Genomic DNA, 24,952 nt, shown 5'->3' on the forward strand with positions numbered 1-24,952 from the left:
GTTATCTTCTTATTGGATTGTCTCCTTTATGCATATGTAGTGTCATTCTTTGTCTCTTGGACAGTCTTTGTTTTAAAGTCTGTTTTGTCTGATATAAGTATTGTTATCCTGGCTTTCTTTTGTCATCCATTTGCATGATAAATATTTCTCCATCCCCTCACTTTGAATCTACAGGTGTCATTAGATTTGAAATGAATCTCTTGTAGGCAGCATATAGATGGATCTTGCTTTTTAAAAAAATTTTTTAAATTTTTTATTTTTTTTTAAAGATTTTATTTATTTATTTGACAGGCAGAGAGGCAGGCACAGAGAGGGGGAAGCAGGCTCCATGCTGAGCAGAGAGCCCGATGCGGGGCTTAATCCCAGGACCCTAAGATCATGACCTGAGCTGAAGGGAGAGGTTTAACCCACTGAGCCACCCAGGCGCCCCTGGATCTTGCTTTTTTATCCATTCCATCACTCTGTGTCTTTTGATTGAACATTTTATCCACTTTCATTCAAGGAAATTATTGATAGATACGTGTTTGTTGCCATTTTGTTACTTGTTTCGTGGTTTTTTTCGTTTTTCTCTGATCTTTTCTTCACTTACTCTTTGATAGTTCATTGACTTTCATTGGTGATATACTTGATTCCTTTCTCTTTATTTTTTGCATATCTATTACTGGTTTTTGACTTGTTACAATTAGGTTTGTGTTTAACATCTTCTGCATATAATAGTGTATATTGAGTTAATTTTGAGCCTATTCTTTACTCCTTTCCACCCCACATTTTAGGTACGTGGTGTAATATTTTACACCCATTTATTTTGTGAGTCCTTTGATTTTTATAGATATATTTATTTTTACTGCTTTTGTGTTTCCCACTTCTCATACTCATGGTCTTTCCACTCAGAGTCCTCCTTTTGTAGAGGGCTGATTTAGTGGTCATGAGCTCCTTTAGCTTTCATTTGTCTGAGAAGCTCTTTTTCTTTCCTTTTGTTCTTAATATTAGCATTGCTAGGTAGATTATTCTTGGCTGCACATTTTTCTCTTTTGGCACTTTGACTATATCATGCTTCTCTCTTCTGGCTTGCAAAGTTTCTGCTGAAACATCTTCTGATCGCCTTATAGGGGTTTCCTTGTATGGAATTACCTTATTTTTTCTTGCTACTTTTAAAATTATCTTTTTATCACTACTGTTTGCCATTTTAATTACTATGTGTCTTGGTGTGGACCTCCTGGGGTTGATTTTGTTAGGGACTGTTTGTGCATCCTGGATCTGGAAATCTGTTTCCTTCCCCAAATTAGGAAAGTTTTCAGCTATTATTTCTCCCAATTTTCTGACCCTTTCCCTCTCTTATTCTTCTAGGATCCCTATAATGTGAATGTCATCATACTTGATGGAATCACTGAGTTCCCTAAGTCTGTTCTCATTTTGCATAACTTTTTTTTCCTCTCACCTGCTCAGTTTGTTTACATTTCATTACTGTCCTCTAGGTTACTGATTCATTCTTTTGCTTCTTGTAGCCTGCTACTTATTTCATCTTTTGTATTTTTAATTTCATTTATTGTATTCTTCACCTGTGACTGGTTCTTTTGGTATCTCTTTGTTAAGGGTCTCACTAATGTCCTCCACTCTTTTCTCAAGTATAGTGAGTATCTTTATGATCATTACTTTAAATTCTCTGACGTATTAGTTATCTCCATTTCACTTAGGTCTCTTTCTGTGATTTTGTCCTGGTCTTTCATTTGAGACATATTCCTTTGTCTCCTCATTTTGTCTAGCTCGGTTTCTGTGTGTTAGGAATGTCAATTATGCTTCCTGCTTTTGAAAGTAATGGCTTAATGAAGAAGAGGTCCTATAGTGCCGTGCAGTGCAGAGTTCCCTGCTACCCAGAACCTGTCATTTCAGGGAGTGTCTCCTGTGTGTGTGTTGCATGTGCCCTGTACTCTTCTGCAGAGTCTCTTTTTGCCTCTTGTGACAGTGTTTGGTTCCTGGCCCCAGTGCATGGTTTTTAAAATGTGTGTGTCAGTCTGCTTGTGAAATGACACTGGCTGCCACCAGCTCCAGGGCTGGGTGTGGGGTGGAGGGGCAGGTGCAGTTTTAGCACGGTGTGCAGTGGGGTTCTGCAGGGTCTGTTGCCATACCACTATCACCTGGACCAACACTTCATAAAGCATGCTCATCAGGAGACATGGTATTGGCAAAGTTTGATCTGGTCTTCTGGGTTGTGGGGACCCATGGCAATAGGACTGTGGCAAGTGTGACTGGAAATGGCTGATCTACTGAAGTGTGAGGGAGCAGGGCTGATGTAAGCAAGGTAAGTAGTGAATGTCAACACTGTGTGTTTATGCTGAGGGGCAGAAGAGGGAATTGGTACCTGCCAACATCTTTGTTCTTGGTGGAGTCTTGCCCCTTTAGAACATGCTCTGAAATGAGTAAAGAGCTCTTTCTCCCATATGCCCCAGGCATTTTTCAAACTGCTGCTTCTATGCTGTATCATCAGAGGGCTCTTTGTGGTGCTGTCTCTTTAAGGGCAGGGACTTGGCTTCCTTTTGCCATTCCAGCTTTCCCAGAACCAAGCTGCTGATTTTTTTTAAATTCCAGGAATTAAGTCCTGCTGGTTGGAAGAACTCACAAAATTGGGTCCCCCTGGCTTTCGGAGCCAAAAGTCATGGGGATTCATTTTCCCTGTGCAGCCTCCTCGATTTGATAGCATGTTTCTTGCCCTTCTCCATGCCTCTGTACCCCTTCACCTCCCAGCCCCCAACAGCCCTGATCTATTTCACTTCCTACTGTGTCTTCACTCTCTCAACACTCTTTGATGTGGCCTCTTCTCTGCTTTTAGCTGTGGAGTTTGTTCTGCCAGTCTTCAGGTCATTTTCTAGGTTATTTATACTGATGTAAGTGTTATCTTTTTGTATCTATAAGATGAGATCAGCTTGGGGTTCTCTCATTCTGCCATCTTTTCAGCCTCCCTAGTTTGAGGCTTTTTGATGTCAATGATTAGGAAATTGATTTATCTCCGGTTGCAGTAGTTAAGTGTTTGATCAGTAGGAGTTTTGCTATAGTTCAATGAAGAAGGACATTTTTATATATAAAATAGAGATATAACACCAATTTTTGTCTATAAATAATAAACTATTACAGCTATAGTCATGTGAGATATTATTAAACAGTTGACTGCCACATGAATGCACAGCAGTCCTATAGCAGCAACCCTCCATCTTTCCTAATAGTTCATGACCCATGACAGCCTAGCATATTATAACTCATATGAGTTTAAGGGCTTCCAGGAATTGAAGTTATATCCATTAAAAATAATCCACTGGAGAGAAACATAGTCTGCAATAGTAATTGGCACATGGTATTGTCTTAGTAAATATTTGATTGTTAAGTGAGTAAATAAGTGAAGGCTTGAGTTTCTATTCTGTATGTACATTTTATCAGCTGTGTGATTGAGCAAGTAGTTTGGTTTCTGAGTTTCCATTGTTTTTTTTGTTGTTGTTGTAAAATGGGGATGTCAGCCTTTATCTCCTAGCTTTTTTTCATGTCGATTAAATGAGATAATATAAATACATGTGTTTTAATAGTATTTTTAAAAAACTCTAAAGGCACCTCTTTTTGTTCTAATATTTTTCTCAGTTGGAATATTGGTTTGCTATTTATACCTTGTAATTGGCAGTGATGTTCATGTCATTGCCCTTAGCCTATTCACAATTGGAAACCAGGTGCATTCCAAACAGGGATTTACCTTTCTTAACTTAATGCATTTGTGAAAACCTAAGTCTCAGCATAGGTTTGAAACCCAGCTTTGCCCATTATTGGCTTTGTAAGTCTGAACCTCCCTTGAGCCTCAGTCTCATTTGACAAACATAAATAATAGGTTGCTGTGGAATTGTCATAACTAAATGAGAACATATGTGAAAGCTTTTGGCAATAAACAGTTATTAGTAAATTCTTCCTACACTCCCTTCATGAGGTTAAACATCTTTTAATTCTAATTCTGGGAATAGTTACTCAGTTAATAGGAATATTTTCTTATTTTTTCCATACATATATGAATTATAATAATGTTTTATATATAACAAAAGGGTTTTTTTTAATTTCTGGATTTTAAAAAATATAAACTGTATTATTTATTAGTCTTGTAGTGGGTCAGGGCTATGCCAGCCATAAGTTATACATGATTATTTTAAGAGTGGAATTTTATTTTAAAAAGTCAAAAGTCAAAAGTAATTTCCTCAAGAATTTCAACTTAATCTTTATTCTGAGGAAGGATTTGAAAAAATTTAGTGGAATCTTTTTGGTAAAAAAAATGTTGAAAATGAACTCAAATATTAAGGGCTACAAACCTATCTTTCCATGAGTACTATACTCCAGCTTATTCCTTCTTACACATTTTTATATTAATGTAATTATAGGTTGTAATTCAATTTTCTTATAGGATTAAAAATATTTATATCATTTTTCTTCCATTTTATTAAGATAAAATGGACATATAACTATAAATTTGAGATGTACAACATTTGGTAATAAATATATTGCTAAAGGACCACCACAGTAAGTTTAGTTAACATCCATCATCTCACATCCCTGTACATACAGATTTTTCTTTCTTGTGATGATAACTTTTGGGATCTACTCAGTAGCTTTCAAATATAAGGACAGCATTAACTATAGTCACTATGCTGAACACTACATATGCAAGACTTAGTCATCTTAGAAATGCAGGTTTGTACCTTTTGACTACTTTCATCTGTTTTTTCACACTATTATTTTTCATTCTTTTTCAGATCTCTGGATTTTTTTTTCTTCTAAAATCCCTTACAGGGGCGCCTGGGTGGCTCAGTGGGTTGGGCTGCTGCCTTCTGCTCAGGTCATGATCTCAGAGTCCTGGGGTCGAGTCCCACATCTGGCTATCTGCTCAGCAGGGAGTCTGCTTCCCTTCCTCTCTCTCTGCCTGCCTCTTGCCTGCTTGTGATCTCTCTCTGTCAAATAAATAAATCTTAAAAAAAAAATTTCAAATCCCTTACAAATCATGTTTATGCTCACACATTTTCAATTTTTTTTCTGATGATACTCATGGGATCCCTATTTCTTATCCTGACTTGGAAGTGAGTCCTAAAGTGCTTCCAGTGACAACCAAAGATTTATCACCACACATTTTAATGCATTAGTTGTACAAATATTTGTTGTGGGGCTTGGGAGGAAATACCATAAGATATTACTCTGTCCTCAAAAGATTTCAATCAAGAAAGGTAGATTTGCAAACTATAACAATCCCATGTGTAAATATTTTACTAGTGGTTTAAACCAGCCATATGTCCGTACAGAGAAGCAGTGATAGTCAGGAATGCTAGTGGCATTGGTGTTGGGCATTGAAAAAAAAAAATTGCAAAGAAATTTCTGGCAAATACAAGATCATAAACAAAAGTTCTGAAGTGAGACAGTGTTCACCTTAATTTAAAGAACAACAATGTATTTGTTTCCTATTGGTGCTATAACAAATTACCAGAAACTTAGTGGCTTCCAGCAGCACAACATTATTTTCTTACTGTTCTAGAGATCAGAAATCTGAAATCAGGAACCCATATGATTAGATTGAGCCCAGAGAATCCAGGATAATCTTCCCATCTCAAGATCTGTAATTTAGGGGCGCCTGGGTGGCTCAGTGGGTTAAAAACCTCTGCCTTCGGCTCAGGTCTCTGCTCAGTGGGGAGCCTGCTTTCTCCTCTTTCTCTGCCTGCCTCTCTGCCTACTTGTGATCTCTGTCTGTCAAATAAATAAATAAAATCCTAAAAAAAAAAAAAAAATCTGTAACTTAAATATACCTGCAAGATCTCATTTGTCATGCAAAGTGATGTATTTACAAGTTTTGGGAACTGGGAAGTGGACATCTTTTGCGGGGGGTAGGGGGTATTATCCAGCCCACCACAACAGAAAGGCTAGAATTTAAGGTATGTAATGGGGATAAAAATGGTATGGAATTTGATTTTGAAACACTCTGAAAGCCATGCTAAGGAGTTTGGAACTTAATCTATAAGCCAGCAGCGTTTATTCTTTAAAAAAAGTTTAAAAATATGAAAATAGATGCTCAATTCCATGTGTATACACTCAAAATTCAGATATAATTACTTGGATCATCACAGATCCCTTGAAGGTAATATAAGGAGCCTTTAGACCTAAAGAGAAAGAAATGAGCAGGAAAGTAACATAATCAAATCTGCTTCATAAGTGTAGTTAGTAGTGTAGTTGAACCAAAGGAATGCTGATGAGGCACAACATTTAAAAATTCTTTAATTAAAAAAAATGGCTGGAAGAATTGAGAGGAAATTGGCTTGAAAAATTTTTCGGAGATAGAATAAATAGGCTATGATGATTAAAGAAGCCAAGGAAGGCTGAAGCAGCCTTTGAGATATTTATGAAAAGGCTCTTAATGTATACTTGCTACTGAAATTTCCTCCCACTGTGTGACTGATTTCTGGAGTCCTCCTGAAATCAAATGCAACTTCCTATTCAAACATGTTCTGTTGTCTGGCTAATCAGTTCCTTCTGTTAGTAGGGTAACTATATAATAAATATTCTAAACTGAGACAGTGATTCTTTTAAACCATTTTTTAAGATCTTCAAATAAAACTTATAAAACCGAAAATGGATATTTCTGTAAAGCTTCCTTTATAGGATGTGGTGGCCCAGAATATCTCCTGGTGGAATATTTTGAGATGGTCAGCGTAAGCCTTCTCTGGTCCTCATCTCATAAACTGGCCCATAGGACCTTGTGTTGGAGTTAGAGGTAGAGGAATGAAGCCTTGTTGTCAAGGTGAAAACGCACAGGGCCAGCAGTGAAAAGATCTTTGCAATGAAGAGAGAGACTTTTTAGTGAAGGATCATATCGAAATGCCATCTGTTGGGAGTGATATTTAGAAAAGTCCCTAGGGATGTCATGGACTTTGGTTAGTGTTCTCGTGGCATTGTCCTTTTTATAAAGTTGAAGTTCAATTAATCTCGGTCTGAATATTTAGATTTTTTTGTTCTGCTAGCTCTTTTTCTCTAAAATGTATTTCACCCTCAAGTACAGAATTGGATCCATTTAACTTTTTACCCATTGCCTCCCTTCTTGCCACTCTTGATCACTCCTCATGAAGACTGTTACCTCTTAAGGATGGTTCTAGGATATCTATCCTACTTTCTCCAAGGTAGTTAAATTTTAAGAATTTTACATTTCAGACAGCTTGGTAAATTGTACACGTGGCCTTTTCTTCTTTATAGGGTTGATATGAATGAGTGAAAACTTAAACCTCAGATGAGAGAACAATACAAAATCCAAGGATCACTGACCATGCCTTCATCCCCCAAGGAAATCTGAAGTGATGAGGACTGGAAGTTCATCGTTTCATCTCCCACAATCTCATATAGCTTCTTTAGGAGATGCTTAAGCTTGAAGACGAGGCTGCCCAGCATCTCTTCACGGCACCCAAGAGCCATCTTTGAGCTGTCCCTGGTTGCCAGTGACAGCAAATCACAGCAAATCATATAAGACACCCACAGCATCTGCTCAAAATCAAACCTGCCTCCACATATTTACCACTTACAGCATTTCTGATTCCTCTTAGTAGATCCAGCTTTTCCATCTGGTATCCCTTCCCTTCACCCAAAAATGCCTTTTAGCATTTCTCACAGTGTGAATTGACTGATGACAAATTCACTCAGCTTTCATCTATCTCAAAATGTTTTTATTTCACCTTCATTTTTTTTTAAGAATATTTTCTCTGGGGATATGTCATTTTAGTTTTGTAAGAGTTTCTTTGCCTTCTCCCACCCCCTTCAAAAATAATTCATATATATCAGTCCATTATTTTCTGGTCTCCAGTATTTCCTATGAGAACCAAGTTGTCATTCCTCTTGTTCCATCAAAGGCAAAATATCTTTCTCTGATTTACTTTTAAGGTTTTTTTCCTTTAACTCTCATGGTTAGCACTGTCAAAAATATGTGTGGTTTTCTTTATCCTTCTAAATGTTGTAGAGCTGAGGGTTAATGTTTATTATCAATTGAAAATTTTCAGCTTAGTTTCAAAAACATTTTTTTTTAGTCCATTCTCTAATCTCCTTCTAGGACTCTAATTAGACTCTATGATATTATTCTCTACACGACTGGCATTCTTTTCTTCTTTCTGTATTTTAAGATTCCACATATAAAAATGGAAGTCTTGATTACTATCTTCTTAGGATGCTGGCAGGAGGGAGTCCTTCTAATGCCCTGGTCTCGCCCTTTGCTGTTACCTCCCTTAGCCTCAGCTTTTCCAGAAACACTGAAAGGGGATGCTACTCATAATTGCAACTGAATCAGCAACCATAAATTGGAACTTTGCCAGGCAGACTAGAGTTTAAGATACCCTATGTATTAGGCAGTATTTCATTGTCTTGGAAATCAAACATTAGAATCCTCCTTCGTGCTTTTCTTGACTACATGACACCTCTTTTGCCTCTTATATAAAGTCAATTCTCAGTCTTACAAGTTCTTTCTTACAAAGTTTGTGATTTATCTTTCAGTGTTTAAATTCAAGATATTTCCCTCTCAGCTGGGCATTTGTTAACAGGGTCCATTTATTTACATGAAGTTTCCTTTTTATTCTAGTATATTTTAGTCAGACCTCTGATTAACCTGGCACTACTTTTGTCAAGCTATTTTCTACTTAAGAACCCACGGAGGTTCTTACTATTTGGGATTCTGCTAAGATTTCTTATTCTTCTGTTTAAAGTCCCTTACTTTTCATGCTGATATCTTTTTGTGCACCACATAGACCCACATTAGAATGCTCTCTCCTTCCCCTGCCGTCCTCATCAATGACCTGTAGAAGTCACCTCAACACCTAGTGCCTGAAGCTCCAGTTCCAGTCTCTTCCTTCCATCACATTTTTTCCTGTCATCAAATCCATTTCAAATTTGATTATACAGTTTTGTGTATTGTATTTACTAATTGAAGGATTAAGATTCAAGTGCCTTCGGGGGCCATGAGGTAATCATAAACTGTGGAACAGGCAGAGTAAAGAACAATGGGTATTAAAGTGTTTGTGTTGATTTTTATTCCTAGTAATGGTAATTCCCACCTAGGTACATGGTATTTCAGATCATTAAGCAGGGAGATAAAATGGCCAAACAGAATACCTTCTCAAGATTTGCAAATTGTGTCCTAAAATTTTTTCTCCATATACTTTGTAGCTCAAGTAATACACCATTCTTTATATCTTGTCTTAGCCATAATTAGTAGAATGGTAATAGATGCACATTGTACATTAAGTGCTTTTGAAGTTTAGAAGTAAAAATATGGTTTTAGGAAATGTAATGGAAAAATAAATTGTTTTCAAAAGAAAACAGTGCTCTTGTCTTGTCTCCCAGGCCTGAGGAATGGACCATCCCATTCCCATTAGCACTCTTGCTCACTTCTCACAGCCCAGGGTCTGAATCTCTCCTTCCGTGGACACTGGCAAAGTGGACTTGCTTTGGCTTCCAAAGAAGGTTAGGGAATGGTATCCAGCAGTCTAACCTTAGCCAAGAGACATGCCAAGAGTTAAGGTTGGGCCATAAGTAGGGCTGGATAAAGGGACATTAAGCAAGTTAGTGAGGTAGTAATAGATGCAGGTCAAACAGTGGGGCTTAAATAATGACCCCTGGAATTGGGATGTCTAAGCTAGAGGCATGTCAAAGAATGAGGAGACCAGCATTGTGTACCTGACAAAAAGACAAAGGTAAATTTATTGACTATCATAGTGGGGGAAAGCTCTGCTGGTCTTTTTGAGCAGAGCAGACTGATGATAACTACATAGGGTTTTTGAAAAGTGGGGAGTTAGGACGGGTGGGTTTTCAGGAGTGTGACATCATTGGAAGAAGAGTGGTTACTCGATGCGACGATTTCTGATTGGTTGACATTTGAAGTCCTGCTTACTAGAGTGAGCCATTTCTTGATTGGGTTGTTACTGGTCAGTTGGCTTGCAAAACCACTTGGTTTACTGAGGCAAGTTGCTGATTGATTGAACAGGTTAAAAATAAATTATGTTGGCTATTTGTTACCATGGCTGCCAAACAATCAATCTTTTCCTGGGAGGATGGTAATTTTTTTCCCTTAAATGGGATGAGAATACATCTAGATTTCAGAAAAGAAATATGAGCATCAGATTATGAATTGGACCTCTTTTTGGAAAATCCTTCAGAAAATAATTAGAAGGTAAAAATAGCCCCAAGGTCAGGTAACGGAGCAGTCATAACAAAGTAGACTAATAAACCCAAGAAAGACCTACTTCCTGTTGTTTTTCAAGGAACCAAAGCCCATAGGATATTCTTTCTATGGCTCCATGAGGATTCTCATGCCCAGTAATGTTACAGAATACCCCAGAGCAAGGGTCAGCAAACTTTTTCTGTAAGTAGTCAGATGGTAAATGTTTTAGGCCTTGAGGGCCATCATTTCAGTCTCTGTTCCATTTCCTAACCTTGGCTACTATAGTACCAAAGTAGCCATCCATATGTAAACAGATGGGTGCCACTAGAGATGGTCTGGAGTAGCTGGATTGGACCTGTGGTGGCCACATGAGGCTTGTAGATTATAGTTTGCTGACTCCTGACCTAGAACAAGTATTCTTGTTTTATACTGCTAAGGAATCAAAACCAAAATATCTGAACTTCTCTGTCAAGAGAGAGTACATCAATAATAAATAGTTAACTAAGTGACTTCTGATTTCCTATGTGGTTGGATGACATTGATTACGGTCCGGGTAGGATACTACTGGAGATATAGCTGAGATAGAAGTAAAGCTGGAGTATAGACAGAGTTCAGGGTGAAAAGCCTCCAATGTCCCATTTCCAGTGGGCATCAGGTGGGGATGCTGTCAATGCCACAAGCACCACACCCCATGATACTTGCTAGTCTCTTGCTTAATGGCCTGCAGTACTATATCTGCTGACTACTGCTGTTCTTCTGACAACTGTTAGTGCTACTTCAGCTGAAGAGATCCTGTCTTTTGAAAACTGATACCTCTGCCAGTTAACATCAGAGAGCTTGACTTTGAAGTATTTTCAGATTTTTGGAGGCTACAGGATAACCTGGCCTTTTTTAGCTTCCTTTATCACCCTTCCCCAGGTTAGAGGATCATTTGAATGACAGTGTTCTGTGGGCTTGACCGTCAGTTGTGAAGTCCCCTTGACTTCTTCCTCCAGGGAGCCCACGATCTTGAAAATAGGACATCCTTTGTCCTGACCTGGTATTCTGCATTTCTGGGAGTAGTCATGGAACTAGCCCTCCAGAGTGAACTGTTCTGAAAAGTACTTTCTACAATTCCTTTATTCGTTCTTGGGGGGTGGGGAAACACAGCTCATATTTTAGATCAGCAAATCTTTTGTTTGTGGCTTATGTATCTTAAGACTCTTGTAAATGAATACTTAGGAATATATATATTTGCCTGCTCAGAGAACTTTTTGGAATTGGACTCTACTATCACTTGCATCTCAAATATTTGAGATTCTATTTTCAGATACATTTCATGGAGAAACATTGTTTGATGTGAAGAAGGTCTTTTAGTGCCTTTTGTTAAATGGCCTATTTAGGTTTTTTTTTTTTTCTGCAGTGAAATGTAGTCATTACCAAGAATAAGGATAAAAACTTGTCATGGTACTAATTTTACCTTATAATAGTACGTTAGAATTCATGAAAATTAGGATTAGATTTTTTGTCATCATTGTGTAGTATTATCTAAAACAGAAATAAGATGTTTAAATGTGTTAGAAATAATAATAATATGAATATAATATTTTGATACTCTAACATGATCTAACATTACTGAATGGTTTTGAAATCCATCATGAAAGATTGGAAAGGAGCAATAAAATTTTGAAAAAGATGAGAGAGGGCTATCTTTATCAGCTATTTAAGTAAATTATAAAGATATAGTTATTCAAATATTATGGAAATGGAATAAAACTAGACAGACTGTGAAAGAAAGAAAAAAACTCGATTTCTACTTGCCTACTTGTGATCTCTGTCAAATAAAAAAAAACAACAAAAAAAGCTTTATTTACTTGTTTTCATTCCTCCCTTCTCCCATTGGATGATCCATGAGAGAAGGTCCTAGGTCTTTTTTTATCATTGTATTTTCTATAGCAGAGTGCCTGACCCAGCATAGGTAATAAATGTTGATTGGGTAATGTTGGGTGATGAGCCTCTAGGTGACCTAACCTTCAGGCTTTTATTTTTATTTTTCACTTGATAATACTTATATAAACATAAAAAGGAGACACATTTTTAATGTATTAGAAAAAGTTTTATAATTTTCTTTAGCAGTTAGACTAGTTTTCTAGTGAGTACATAGAAATGATAAAATCTAGATTAGGTGGTATAGAAAAAAAAGTTTTATTTTTCAGTGGAGAAGTCCATTCCCCTACTCCCATTCCATTGTATGGGATTGTGTTGTTCTGCCTTTGCGGAGGTAATGTTTACAGTGTTCTATATGCATGCATAGAAGTAAAATGTACTTTGTCATGTCCTATAGCTTGCTTATCACAATTTTCTTTCTTTTTCTTTTTTTTTTTTTAAGATTTTTATTTATTTATTTGACAGACAGATCACAAGTAGGCAGAGAGAGGAGGAAACAGGCTCCCCACTGAGCAGAGAGCCCGATGCAGGGGTTGATCCCAGGACCCTGGGATCATGACCTGAGCCGAAGGCAGTGACTTTAACCCACTGAGCCACCCAGGTGTCCCGCTTATCACAATTTTCTATCTTGGCTTTGCTCTGGGTGGTACTCTTGGTTGACTAGACATATACAAAGTATACTAGATTTGAAGCGAAATATTAAATGGAGAACTGATTTCAGGCTTCCTTTGTCTTCCCACCCCACCCCCTTAAGATATGACTTTATTATGTTTTATTTTTGGAGGCAATTTAAGTCTTTTAGAATTGGGAAAAGTGAAACTCCTCATGTAGTGTTAGCCAACATTCTCTCAAATGTGCCACTAAAAAAGATTTGATTAAAAAAGTGGTGATTAAAAAAAATAGTTTTCTTCTGGCTTACATAAAAATGATATTTTAGCTATCAGTTCAGATATTTGGAAATTGTGAAGTCTTCCATTTTTTAATGACACAGCATAGGAAGTAGGACATTATTGAAAGGTCAACTAGAGGCTTATTTTTCAGACTATAAATCACACAGGTTGAATTGTGGAAGTCTAGAAACATGTTGTTTTATGTTCATCACCATTCTATGTTAATAAGATAATTAAAAAGTAATTAGAAGTGGTAGCAGCTACATGAAATGATTATCTTCATTTAGAACAATTCTGATAGAATAAAAGCGGAGGGAAGAAAATTTTGATAGAATTTCACTGGTTTCTAAGGGGCACTGGGAAGTGAAAAGTGCCTCAGAAAAGTGAGGAATGTGCCTGCAGATTGCAACCTGAGTGTGACTATGTGAGGTTTTCTTAGGAGTAGCCAGGAGGAAGCAAGTTTGCATTTTCACGTTTTGCACCAAATCCTGTTAAAGAATGCCAGCAGGTGATTGGCGTTTTTCTGAACAGAGAAAGCCTGTGTGTGGTATCTGGCAAGTCAGGTTTAAGAAAAAGATGTCAGCAACTTAAGGCCCATGTCACATGACATCCTGGGCTTGCCAATACTAGACGCTCTGGATCAGGTTTCAACTCCAGGCTGTCCTGCCAGCCATGTGGGTTCAGCCGAATGAGAAGCAAAACCTCACTTCCGAAAATGTTAGGAGCTGCCCTTCGCTTGCCGTGAGGCCTCCGGATCCGGAGCTTGTTTTCAAATGAGAGCCTCTCTACTGAATGGAATTTTCATATTCCGCTGTCATTTTGATGCTCTCTTCTGGGCTTCATCACTTCTACCAGGCACTTCCTGCGAGAATGGGGGCAGGCGCTCTCGCCATCTGTGTAAGTACAGCCTGCCCCTGTCTTCTGTGGACCCCACGGGGCTGAGGAGAGGCTGCTGCCCTCCTGCTTCTGAGGAGATGTTTACGTGATTCTGTCTTTACTTTCTGGGAGGTGGGGGAAGGTTCCTTACTTTATGCCCGTTTGAATAGATAGGAATTTAACAGCGTTTTGGACTTGCCTTTCCAAAAAAGATGAAGGGAGATGCCTGCCTCTGCCTGCGGGAGTTTCCTCAGCTCAGTCAGCCTGATTTAAAAGTCGAGCACTCTCCAGCATCTCAGACTTTGTTGTTCGGAATGTGTAAAACAGGAATGTTTAATGGCAGTTACTGGAAAAATCTAGAGGCTAGCCGGAGAATGAATTAAACGAACCATTAATTTGTGCCTTCTGAGTTTGTGTATGACCTTTTTCTAGTCACATTTTTGTTTTCAGTTAGTAATGCTAGAGTTTCTGTTTCAGCATGGTTGCTGAAAGGGACCGGGAAAGAGCTTGTTTGGTACCCGTTTGTGAATCCTTAACTGACTGTAAAAATTTCTGGTCGTTACAATGTAGAAGCATCAGTAACTAACACCGATGTAAGATCCAGGGGAAAATGTGTATACTTCTAAGGCTGAATTAATGGATTTCAAAAGCTGTTCTGTTGCTGCTTATATATAACTTTTTGCAAGTGGCCAGGTATTGTGAATCATACATATCACAGAATGCTGGGGTTTAAATTTTTATTCAGTGTGTAGAAAATGTGTGTATATTTAGCATACTTATATTTCAAGCTGGTGTTGTATTCCAAGAGAGCATTGTTATTTGTCTCTAAATGAGCTACGTGAGAAGTATCTTATTCTTTATTATCAACTTAACCACTCACTTTTGTATCATTACATTAGGTTCGACCTCTTCCCTCCCCCTCCTTTAAGTTTCAGAAATGGCTGCAATTTATTGTAGCTTTGGATGGCATCCTAATATTTATATAGAAATATCTGGGCAATTTTTTACACATATGCCCCAAATGATCACCAGATTGTATATCAGTCCCACAGACTGAATTTTCTTGGTAAAACTCCCTCACTTATGCGCCTGGAACTTTTCGGTACCCTGTGTCCTTGTCTGGGTGTCTCTGGTCCTTTTAGTCCTGAGGCTTGGAGCATCCAGGTTTCTATGTGGTTATCTTCCCAGTCTTATAAAACACTTCAGGACTGGAAATGTGTGGCATGTGAGGCAGCAGGGCGACGTATTTGTTAGGAGATTTGCAGTCATCTCTGATTAGATCCTTATTTCTTGCCTGTGAGGAATCCTTATTTCTTGGCCTGCATGCATTGATCTCTACCTTGACTGAAATGCAGGCAGACCCATGTAGGAAACTCTATGTTTTTCCTTATTTTAATCCAGAGTATACACAAAATTTCATTAAGGTGGATACAAAAATCATACAATTTAAAAGATTATTCACTGTAGTAGAGGAGCACTAGACCGAGAGGAGTTCTCGATCTTTCCCATTCTTAAACTTTAGGTTAGTTAGGCTTTGTGCTCTATCCCAGTTCTTAGGAGCAAATGTTTGTTTTCATTTAGTGTAGTGTTTCTGGAAAAACACAGCTATTGGAGAACAAATTTTTAATGTTTCTGGCAGAAAAGTGAGAATTAATCAAATAAAACATAGGGGCTAGTATACTTGTTTTTAGTTTGGGACTTCTTTACCTAGACATTTATGTTAGCAACTGTTCAGGTATCCTGCTACTGAAGATAATTATTGTTGTTGTTGTTTAAGAATTTTATTTTATTTAAATTCAATTAATTAACATATGGTGTCTTATCAGTATCAGGGGTAGAGTTCAGTGACTCATCAGTTGCATAGAACACCCAGTGCTCGTTGCATCATGTGCCCTCCTTAATGCCCATCACCCAATTTCCTCATCCTCTACCCCTCCTCCCTCCAGCAACCCTCAATTTATTTCCTAGAGTTAAGAGTCTCTTATGGTTTGTCTCCCTCTCTGATTTTGTCTTGTTTTTCCCTCCCTGCCCCTATGATCCTCTGTGCTATTTCTTATGTTCCACATATGAGTGAAATACTATACTTGTCTTTCTCTGCTTGACTTATTTCATTTAGTATAGTATGCTCTAGCTCTGTCCACATTGTTGCAAAGGTCAAGCTTTAATTTTTTGACATCTGAGTAATATTCCAGTGTGTGTGTGTTCACCATGAGAAATAGTTGTTCTTTAGACAAAAAGAGTGTCAGATATTTGTAGTGTGTGCACGCATGCATCTATATGTTGACATGGGGCAGACTTATTTCAAAGACATTCCATTTCTGTGTTCCTTGACTAACCACCTTTTTCTTCCTCATTCCTTTTATCTCTTCCATATTACTAGTGCTGCTAGTAAAACCACACTGGGCTCAAAATTTTATTTGTATTACTATTCATATTTATGAAGAAGTTGTACCTTCTTCACTATTAACATCTATTTTTTCTTCAATAAACCACATCCAGGGAAATGAAAACGATGCCTGCCAGTTAATATTGCCTTACTCTCTTCTAGTTTTAAAGGTCACTTAGGTGAGATGATTCAAGATCTCAGGAAAGTCTTGAGTCTTCCAGACCTCTTGCGCCTCCTGCTATTCTGTCTAACGTGGCTTCTGCGTGTTTTGAGGCAGGTGGGTTGAGAGTGGGAGCTGGCATATTCTAATGGCTGGAGAAAGAGGGGCCTAGAGTACATGCCTGTTGATTCTTACTCTCTGGATATTTTGTCTGTGGTGAGTTCAGGTATCAGACCTTTGGCGAATTGATGGACAAGTTCTGTTGGTATCATCAGGGCCCTGCAGTCCACTCCTCCTGACACCTCCAACTTTTGTTGGTGCTGGGAATAATTCCAAGGGTATCCTTAGCCTTTGTCCCTAACTTGAGCCCCTTCACTCCTGTAGCCTCAACACCCAGTGTCCTCAGCTACCTTACATCTATCCCATCATGCAGGCAGGAGCTATGGTCTTGGTACAGAAAGGCTCACAAACCATATTAAGATATTCTGGTCACAGATTTATTGAGTCACTTTGCAGCACAAAGCAGGGAGGGAAAGATCAGCTAGGCTTACCTATGTAGAAAGGGTTTCAGTGGGATGAAAGGTGCATATTCTGCGTCCTGTGTTACATAATATTCATCTGTCCTGTCTTTCATCTTCTCTACCACATCAGTCTTTCCTGACCACAACAGATTTTACAAAGACCAGTACTGAATGGGAGCAAGGTCCCCAGCAGATGGGGAACTTGCTTGCTTTATCATCAGAGGCAAGTGTGTGCCCAGTTATAGCTGTAACTTGCTAATATACTCCTGAACAACTATGGATTTTTTTTTATATATTTTATTTATTTATGTGACACAGAGAGAGAGAGATCACAAGTAGGCAGAGAGGCAGGCAGAGACAGGGAGGGAAGCATGCTCCTCACTGAGCAGAGAGCCCGACGCGGGGCTCAATCCCAGGACCCTGAGATCATGACCTGAGCTGAAGGCAGAGGCTTTAACCCACTGAGCCACCCAGCTGCCCCACAACTATGGATTTTTATCGCATATCTCAGGCAGACTGTACATGGGGCCGGCATGGGTGTAATCAATGGGTAACTGATTTAAGACATGAATATTTGGTGTCTCATAAATGTTAGATGCCTAAGTTAGTTCTTCTCTCTCTATTTAATTATCTATGTTGACTGTCTACCATGCTATCTCCTTACTTATTGTTAATACTTAGTTAGACTTCTCCTCATTGATAGTTTCTCTTTGTTCTCTATTTAGCCAAACTGAATTTTCTTACCTAATATTTGTTTGTTGTATTATTCAAGTTCAAGTTCCAAACCCATCATAGTAATCTTTGTTGTTTCTACTTTGACGTTTGGTTCCAAATTCATCCCACACAGACTACGTTTAGGTTTCTTAAATGTCGCGATGAGTTTCTTCACTTTTTTCCCCACCTCCTGTGTTTTCTTGTCTTTGTTTTGTTTGTTTAGAGTTTTAGAAAGAATATGGGCTTTGGAGCTAGGCAGACCTGAGCTTCAATCTTGGTTCTGTTATCACTTTACTCTGATCTTAAACATTACTAAGCAGTATGCTTTCTTGATAGTTTATTTTAAAGAGCTTTCACCATTTTGTTCATCTTCCTTGACTTATATTAATTAGTCTTACTAGCAGACAGTAAAGTTTGGACACAAGGTGTCATATCTTACTTGTATCTCTTACCTATTGCTCAGGGCTAGGATGTAGTTGTTAAATAAATGTTAGGTTTTGCAGTTTCACCTCTCTTTTCTGTGCTAATGCATGACTTAAATGTATTTTACTTTATTTTTTTAAAAGATTTTATTTATTTGACCGAGACAAAAAGCACGTGCTTGGGAGCACAAGCAGGCTCCCCGCTGAGCAGGGAGCGCAATGCCCATTCGATTCATGACCCTGGGATCATGACCTGAGCCAACTGCTTAACCGACGGAGTCACTCAGGCACCCCTATCATATTTTATTTTTAAATGGATCTTTTGAAGACCTTCTAAAAGCTAAAGGCATGTCTGCAAAGGGATTCTGTCTTTGATGGTGCTTTTGTGATAATAGCACAGTTTTCCATTTATGCGAATGAGCAACATAATTATAAGTATTTTGTACTTTTGAGTCTCCCAACTGAACAGCACATTAATTTTCTTACTATCAAGCTGCATGCAGTCAATGCAGGTATAACTCTGCACATCATTCCATCTGAGATGATGTGTAGGCTGGTCAGGGCATAGCCTTCCCTGCATGTAATCTGCTTTATTCAGGGTAATTAACACCGAGTGACCCAACAGGAAAATCCTGAAAGATATCTCAGTAGCTCAGGGAAACAGATGAATTTGTAGATTACTCAAAATCTGATGCAGGTTAACAGACTCTGTGCTCGTCCGGTGACTCCAGTATCCAGGCTGCCTCCATTCTGTGAAACAATTGCTATTTCAGCATGTGACCACGTATCTCCTGGTTTATATCAGGGAAGAAAGGAGATGGAGGAGGCATGCATGCTTTTACCTGCCTCGTCCTGGAAGTGATTCGTTTCTCTTCTCAAAGTTCATTGATTTGAACTAGTCATATATGGCCGTTTAAGCAAAGGTGGTTTGGAAATGTAGAGAAATATCTCGTGGAATATTTATAAACACTATCTCTGGCCCATAACCTAAATTGCTTAAATCAGAGGGAAATGTATGCTCCATGACTGGGATAAAGCCATCAGTCTCTAATTCCCCTACTGAATATAAACAAGAAATCAGACACCCCAGGTGCTGCTGACAAATACCTTATCTTTGGATCAAGAGGGAAGGCAGCTTTAGGATAACTTAATACATCAGTGAATGGCAGAACAGTGCTGACATTCATGAGCCACTGAATCTACCAGCTCAGAATCTTTCCTTCCCCTGAACTCCTTTGTATTAGTATAATGGCATAATAAATGTCCTTATTATTTTAGCCAGTTTGAACTAGAATTTCAATTACTTGCAGTTAAAACATCTTAACTGAGACACTTCATCATGTAACGGCTCGCTGTGCGATGGTCTGAGGAAGCTTGTCGTGAACTGGAATGAAGCAGGGTTAGAAGGCAGGACACATGGCTTTGAATCTTGGCTCAGCCACTTACTGGTTGTTTGACCCTGAGCAAGATCCTCAACCTCTCTCTTTTCTTACCTATTAAAGAAGGATAATAGCCTAAATTGGATTATTATGAGAATCAAATAAAACTGTACTGTAAAAATACATTGAAAACTTCATAAGAACATTATCTTTATTATGTGGCAGCCTATTTTATTATCTTAAGGTGGTTTCTGTACTACTGTCATTATGGGTGGATTTTACTTCTTCACAATAAAAAGAATTCTGTGGTCTGAAGGGACTGTTGATATTATTGAATTTAGACCAAATTTTAAACAGGATTAAACTTTTAGTTTTGCTTTTTTCTACAATAAATCAATGAGGTATTATAGGATGACAAGATTACCAGCAAGCAAATAAAGGCATGTAAATTTTCCTATGCAAATCTGAATTGTATTGCAGGAAGTATTTTCATCTCTGCCATACAGAATTCAAAAATCAAACAAAATCAGAGTCAAGTTTAGTGTCTGAGTATCAGTAAATTCCGGAAGTTTTTAGGTTGCTTATTTCGGGGTCAGGTTCTTTGAAGCACAGTTGGTTGTGTGTATTGGTTTAATGTCCATCTACAGAAGATTATATGGAAGCTTCCGTGACAGTGGTGAATAATGCAGAGGAGCATGAAGTAGCATATAAACATAGTGAAAGAATGGGGTAATTGGGCAAAGGAGACTTGCTAAGATAATAAATTACATTAATTTTGATCTAAAATCTTAAAGCGGATTTGGGCAAATGAAATTCTAAAGATAAGAAGCTTGTGTGCAATAGTTTCTGAACTAGCAACTGTAAGAAAGCCAGCTTGAGTTTTTACCTGTAACCGTGGATTTCCACTGGTTTATAAAGAGGTATGCAAGTAATAGCATAATTTATTTAAGTTCTATAACTAAATATTTGAGTCTGTGTAACTAGCAGGTAGATTGGAGATTTTAAAAAGATTTATCATTCACAGTGCTTGGTTTATGGGAAAGGATTGTACAACTTCAGATTATTAACAGCTACTTCAAGACTGTTAAGGTTGGAGGGTCTACCATATTGGATATTAACAGAAATTAAAACCGTTTAATAATAATGGCTGGCTACTCAGAGAAAAGTAATTGCTGGATTTCTTCTTTACTCTTTAAACTACAAACAGAATAAGAATATAAATACCAAAGTGAAACCATAAAACAATAATTTGGGATCAAGGAATGTCTTTGTAAAGGAGAACCAAATGAGAAACCCTAATGAAAAAGACTGGTGAATTTTTCTGACAGATAACTAAAATGTCTGCACAATCCCAAATTGCATAAACACAATTCCAAAAGAAACCTAGTAAAGATATTTACAACATACATGATTACAAAAATTAGTCTTTTTAATATAGAAAAATTTGTACAAATCAGTAAGAAAAAGAAAACAAGTCATTAGGAAATGAACCAAAGCTTATGAGTAGGAGGTTCACAAATAATACAAGTACTAATAGACATAAGAAAATTGTTCAGTCTCATTCATAGTTAAATATGAGCAAACTTTAAAGTGTTTATATTATTCAGGGATGTCAGAAGAATCTTACATGCTTTTGATCAAGCTGTAAACCAGTGGAGCATCTTTGTAGGGCAATGTGGCAGTATGTGTCAAAATGTATACTTTGTATACCTGTTGATCTAGCAATCTCATCTCTAGCAATTTATCTTACAGGTGATTGTACAATTATGTAAAAATGCTTGCAAGAATGTTCCTTGCTAGGGCACATGAGTGGCTCAGTGGGTTAAAGCCTCTACCTTCGGCTCGGGTCATGATCCCAGGGTCCTGGGATCGAGCCCTGCATCAGGCTCTCTGCTCAGCGGGGAGCCTGCTTCCCCTTCTCTCTCTGCCTGCCTCTCTGCCTACTTGTGACCTCTATCTGTCAAATAAATAAATAAAATCTTAAAAAAAAAAAAAAGAATGTTCCTTGCTAAAATCTTGTAATAGCAAGAACTATAAATTAGTAAATATTAGTAAATCAGATCAGTTAAATCAATTACAGTATCTCTAGATAATGTAATACTAAACAGCTGTATCTGCCAATATGGAAGGACCTCCAAAATTGATCAAGTAGCAAAAAGAGGGTGCATGAATACACAATAATATAGTTACAGTTGCCTTTTTTTTTTTTAAAGATTTGATTTATTTGACAGGTAGAGCAGGAACACAAGCAGGGGGAGTGGGAGAGGGAAAGCAGGCTTCCTCCTGAGCAGGGAGCCCAATGTAGGGCTCGATCCCAGGACCCTGGGATAATGACCTGAACCAAAGGCAGACACTTAACAACTGAGCCACCCTTAATGCCCATCACACAGTTACCCCATCCCCCCCCACCTCTCCTCCAGCAACCCTCAGTTTGTTTCCTACACTTACAAGTCTCTCATGGTTTTTCTCCCTCTCTAATGACTTCCCATTCAGTTTTTCCTCCCTTTCCCTATGATCCTCTGCACCGTTTCTCATATTCCACATAGGAGTGAAACCATATGATAATTGTTGATTGACTTATTTTGCTCAGCATAATACTCTCCAGTTCCATCCACATTGATGTAAATGGTAAGTATTCATCCTTTCTGATGGCTGAGTAATATCCCATTGTATCTATACCACATCTTCTTTATCCATTCATCTGTCGATGGACAGCTGGGCTCTTTCCATAGTTTGACTATTGTGGACATTGCTGCTATAAACATTGGGGTGCAGGTACCTCTTTGGATCACTACATTTGTATCTTTGGGCTAAATACCTAGTAGTGCAATTGCTGGGTCAGAGGTAGCTTAATTTTTAACTTCTTGAGGAAACGCCATGCTGTTTTCTAGAGTGGCTGTACCAGCTTGCATTCCCACCAATAGTGTAAGTGGGTTCCCCTTTCTCCATATCCTCATCAACATTTGTTGTTCCCTCTCTTGTTAATTTTAACCATTCTGACTGGTGTGAGTTGGTATCTCATTATGGTTTTGATTTGTATTTCCCTGATGTCAATGGAACATTTTTTTATGTGTCTGTTGGCGATTTGCATGTCCTCTTTGGAGAAATGTTTGTTTATGTCTTCTGTCCATTTCTTGATGGGATTATTTGTTTTGGGTGTATTGAGCTTGATAAGTTCTTTATAGATCTTAGATACTAGCCCTTTATCTGATATGTCACATTTGGGCTATTTCCTACTGTTATGAATAATGCTGTGTTAGGATAGTACCCATGAGTGAAATTGCTGGATGATATACTAAATTTATGTTTAATGTTTTTTTAAAAGGTTTTAATTTATTTATTTGACAGAGAGAGAGAGAGACAACAAAAGAGGGAATGCAAGCAGGGGGAGGGCAGAGGAAGAAGCAGGCTTCCTGCTGAGCAGGGAGCCAAATGTGGGGCTCGATCCCAGGATGCTGGGATCATGACCTGAGCCGAAGGCAGCCACTTAATGACTGGGCCACCCAGGCGTCTCTATGTTTAATACTTTAAGAAAATGCCAAATATTTTCCAAAATGACTGCACCATTTTACATGCTGGTCATCAGTATGAGAATCCCAGTTTCTACACACACTTGTCAGCATAAGATATTGTTACTCTTCTATTATTATAGCAATTCTAGTGAATTTGTAGTGTTATTTAATGACTAATAATGTGGGACATTTTTCATAAAATTTTTTTCCTGTTCATATATCTTTTTTGGTTAAATATCTGTCCATATCTTATGTCCTTTTTTTAAAATACTGGGTTGTTGGTTCTTACTGCATTTTAAGAATTCTTTTTGTATATTATGATACAAGTCCTTTCTCAGATACATGACCCACGAGGAGTAGAGGTTTTGTTTTGTCTTTCAGATTAATTCAGCCAGAACCAAAACTGCTGGTTTCATTACTGTTGTGCCAATCCCACCAGGGGTGTAGGAAGGGTTTGGAGTAGGCCCAGGCAAGCGTGCCACAAGCTCCCATTATTCTTCACTAAACTTAATCATTTTTTCACAAATAAGTGTCTCCCGATTTTTTTTTTTTGTTTTTTTGTTTTTGTTTTTGTTTTTTTGGCCTTTGGTTAGTTTCTAGATCCCTGAAATGATGGTTTTTAACCATTTTGTCCAGCTTTGTATTTGTGTTGGAAGTGTGTCTATCACTGGAAGTTAGCAGTAGGTCTTGACCTCATTTTATGTAGAAAATTTAACTTTTTATAATTACCTTTCATTTTTCTTGCTATAATAGTGATATATGTCTAGGGTATAAATTTTAAGAAATAAGTAACAAGGAGAAAATAAGATTCCATAACAGTAATACGTACCATGTTTGCTTACATCCTATAGTTTTTCTATGAGTTTATAAAAACTTTTAAAAACAGATTAGACTTGATATTAGTTTATAGTAGTCTATACTACCTCCCTCAAATAACAGTATATTGTGAATATATAGAGGTCTGCTTTGTATAAGACAGAAGTCTTGCTCACCATTACTTGCCCCTCCCCTGTCTTTGGGAGTCTAGACTAAAAGAGGACAGCCTGGGAAGAAGCCCCAGTTTTTCTTAGGCATTGCCAAATTGGCCTCCAGAAATTTTAATCAGTTTACATCCACTACTTCTTACCAATTTTTTCTCTTTTCAAAAAAATTTCCATGAATAGAAAGGATGGTAAATAGCATTACATTGTTTTTGCCTACCTTTGATTACTATGATCGTCACCACCTCCTGAGAATATCTATTCTGTCTTTAGAAGTGATTATTATTTCTTCTTTGTATGTCTGAAAAATCTGTTTCCAGATAGCTACCATTCACTCTCTGGTTTTGTCCTCTGCACCACATGACTGCTCTTTCAAAATTCGAAAGTATTTCAACCCCAAATCTTCCTGTTTGAGTATAATCATAGAAGGTTTTTCATTCCTTCCTCATATAACATGGTTCATTTTTTTAAAATTATGAACTTTTAAATTGTTTTACCTTTTTTCATTTTATTTTATTTTATTTTATTTCAGTATTCCAAAATTCATTTTTTATGTTCCATGCGTGCCTTTAAAAATTTTTTAAATTTTAAAAATTTCTTCATTTGTCACTTCATCAAAGCCCCCCAGCCATTTATTAATTGGTTAAAGTTTGTTCTCTGGTGGTTTTCTCAGGGAAGGTTCAAGTATTCTTAGCTTTTGTAAATTCAAACTATAGCGTTTTAGATAAAGGACAGCTTGCCTGGTTATTGAACTTGGCTCCTGCAGTCTTTTCTTAAATATATTTTTTTAAGATTTTCTTTATTTATTTGACAGAGATCACAAGTAGGCAGAGCAGGAGGCAGAGAGAGAGGGGGGGATGCAGGCTCCCTGCTGAGCAGAGAGCCCGAAGTGGGGCTTGATCCCAGGACCTGGGGTCACAACCCTAGCTGAAGGCAGAGGCTTAACCCACTGAGCCACCCAGGCGCCCCTTTCCTTAAATATTTTTAAGTC

General features: G+C 37.8%; 1 protein-coding gene across 6 annotated transcripts in view; it reads left to right on the plus strand.

Moving 5' to 3' along the window:
* The window catches only part of FAM13A (family with sequence similarity 13 member A), a 366,926-nt gene that overhangs the window by 13,196 nt on the left and 328,778 nt on the right, over positions 1–24,952 (plus strand). For 2 of the 6 annotated variants that reach the window (XM_013058040.2, XM_013058041.2), the window contains exon 1: positions 13,681–13,908. The exons of 1 other annotated variant lie outside the window; for it this stretch is intronic. In XM_013058040.2, the coding sequence (XP_012913494.1) occupies positions 13,804–13,908 (105 nt within the window). In that variant the 5' untranslated portion in view covers positions 13,681–13,803. Of the gene's footprint in view, positions 1–13,679; positions 13,909–24,952 lie in introns of those variants that run through there. 3 more of the 6 variants (XM_045079366.1, XM_045079368.1, XM_045079367.1) reach the window with 2 other exon arrangements.

Source organism: Mustela putorius, unplaced genomic scaffold, assembly GCF_011764305.1.
Source record: "Mustela putorius furo isolate JIRA1106 unplaced genomic scaffold, ASM1176430v1.1 tig00000382_pilon_pilon_pilon, whole genome shotgun sequence".
NCBI lineage: Eukaryota > Metazoa > Chordata > Mammalia > Carnivora > Mustelidae > Mustela > Mustela putorius.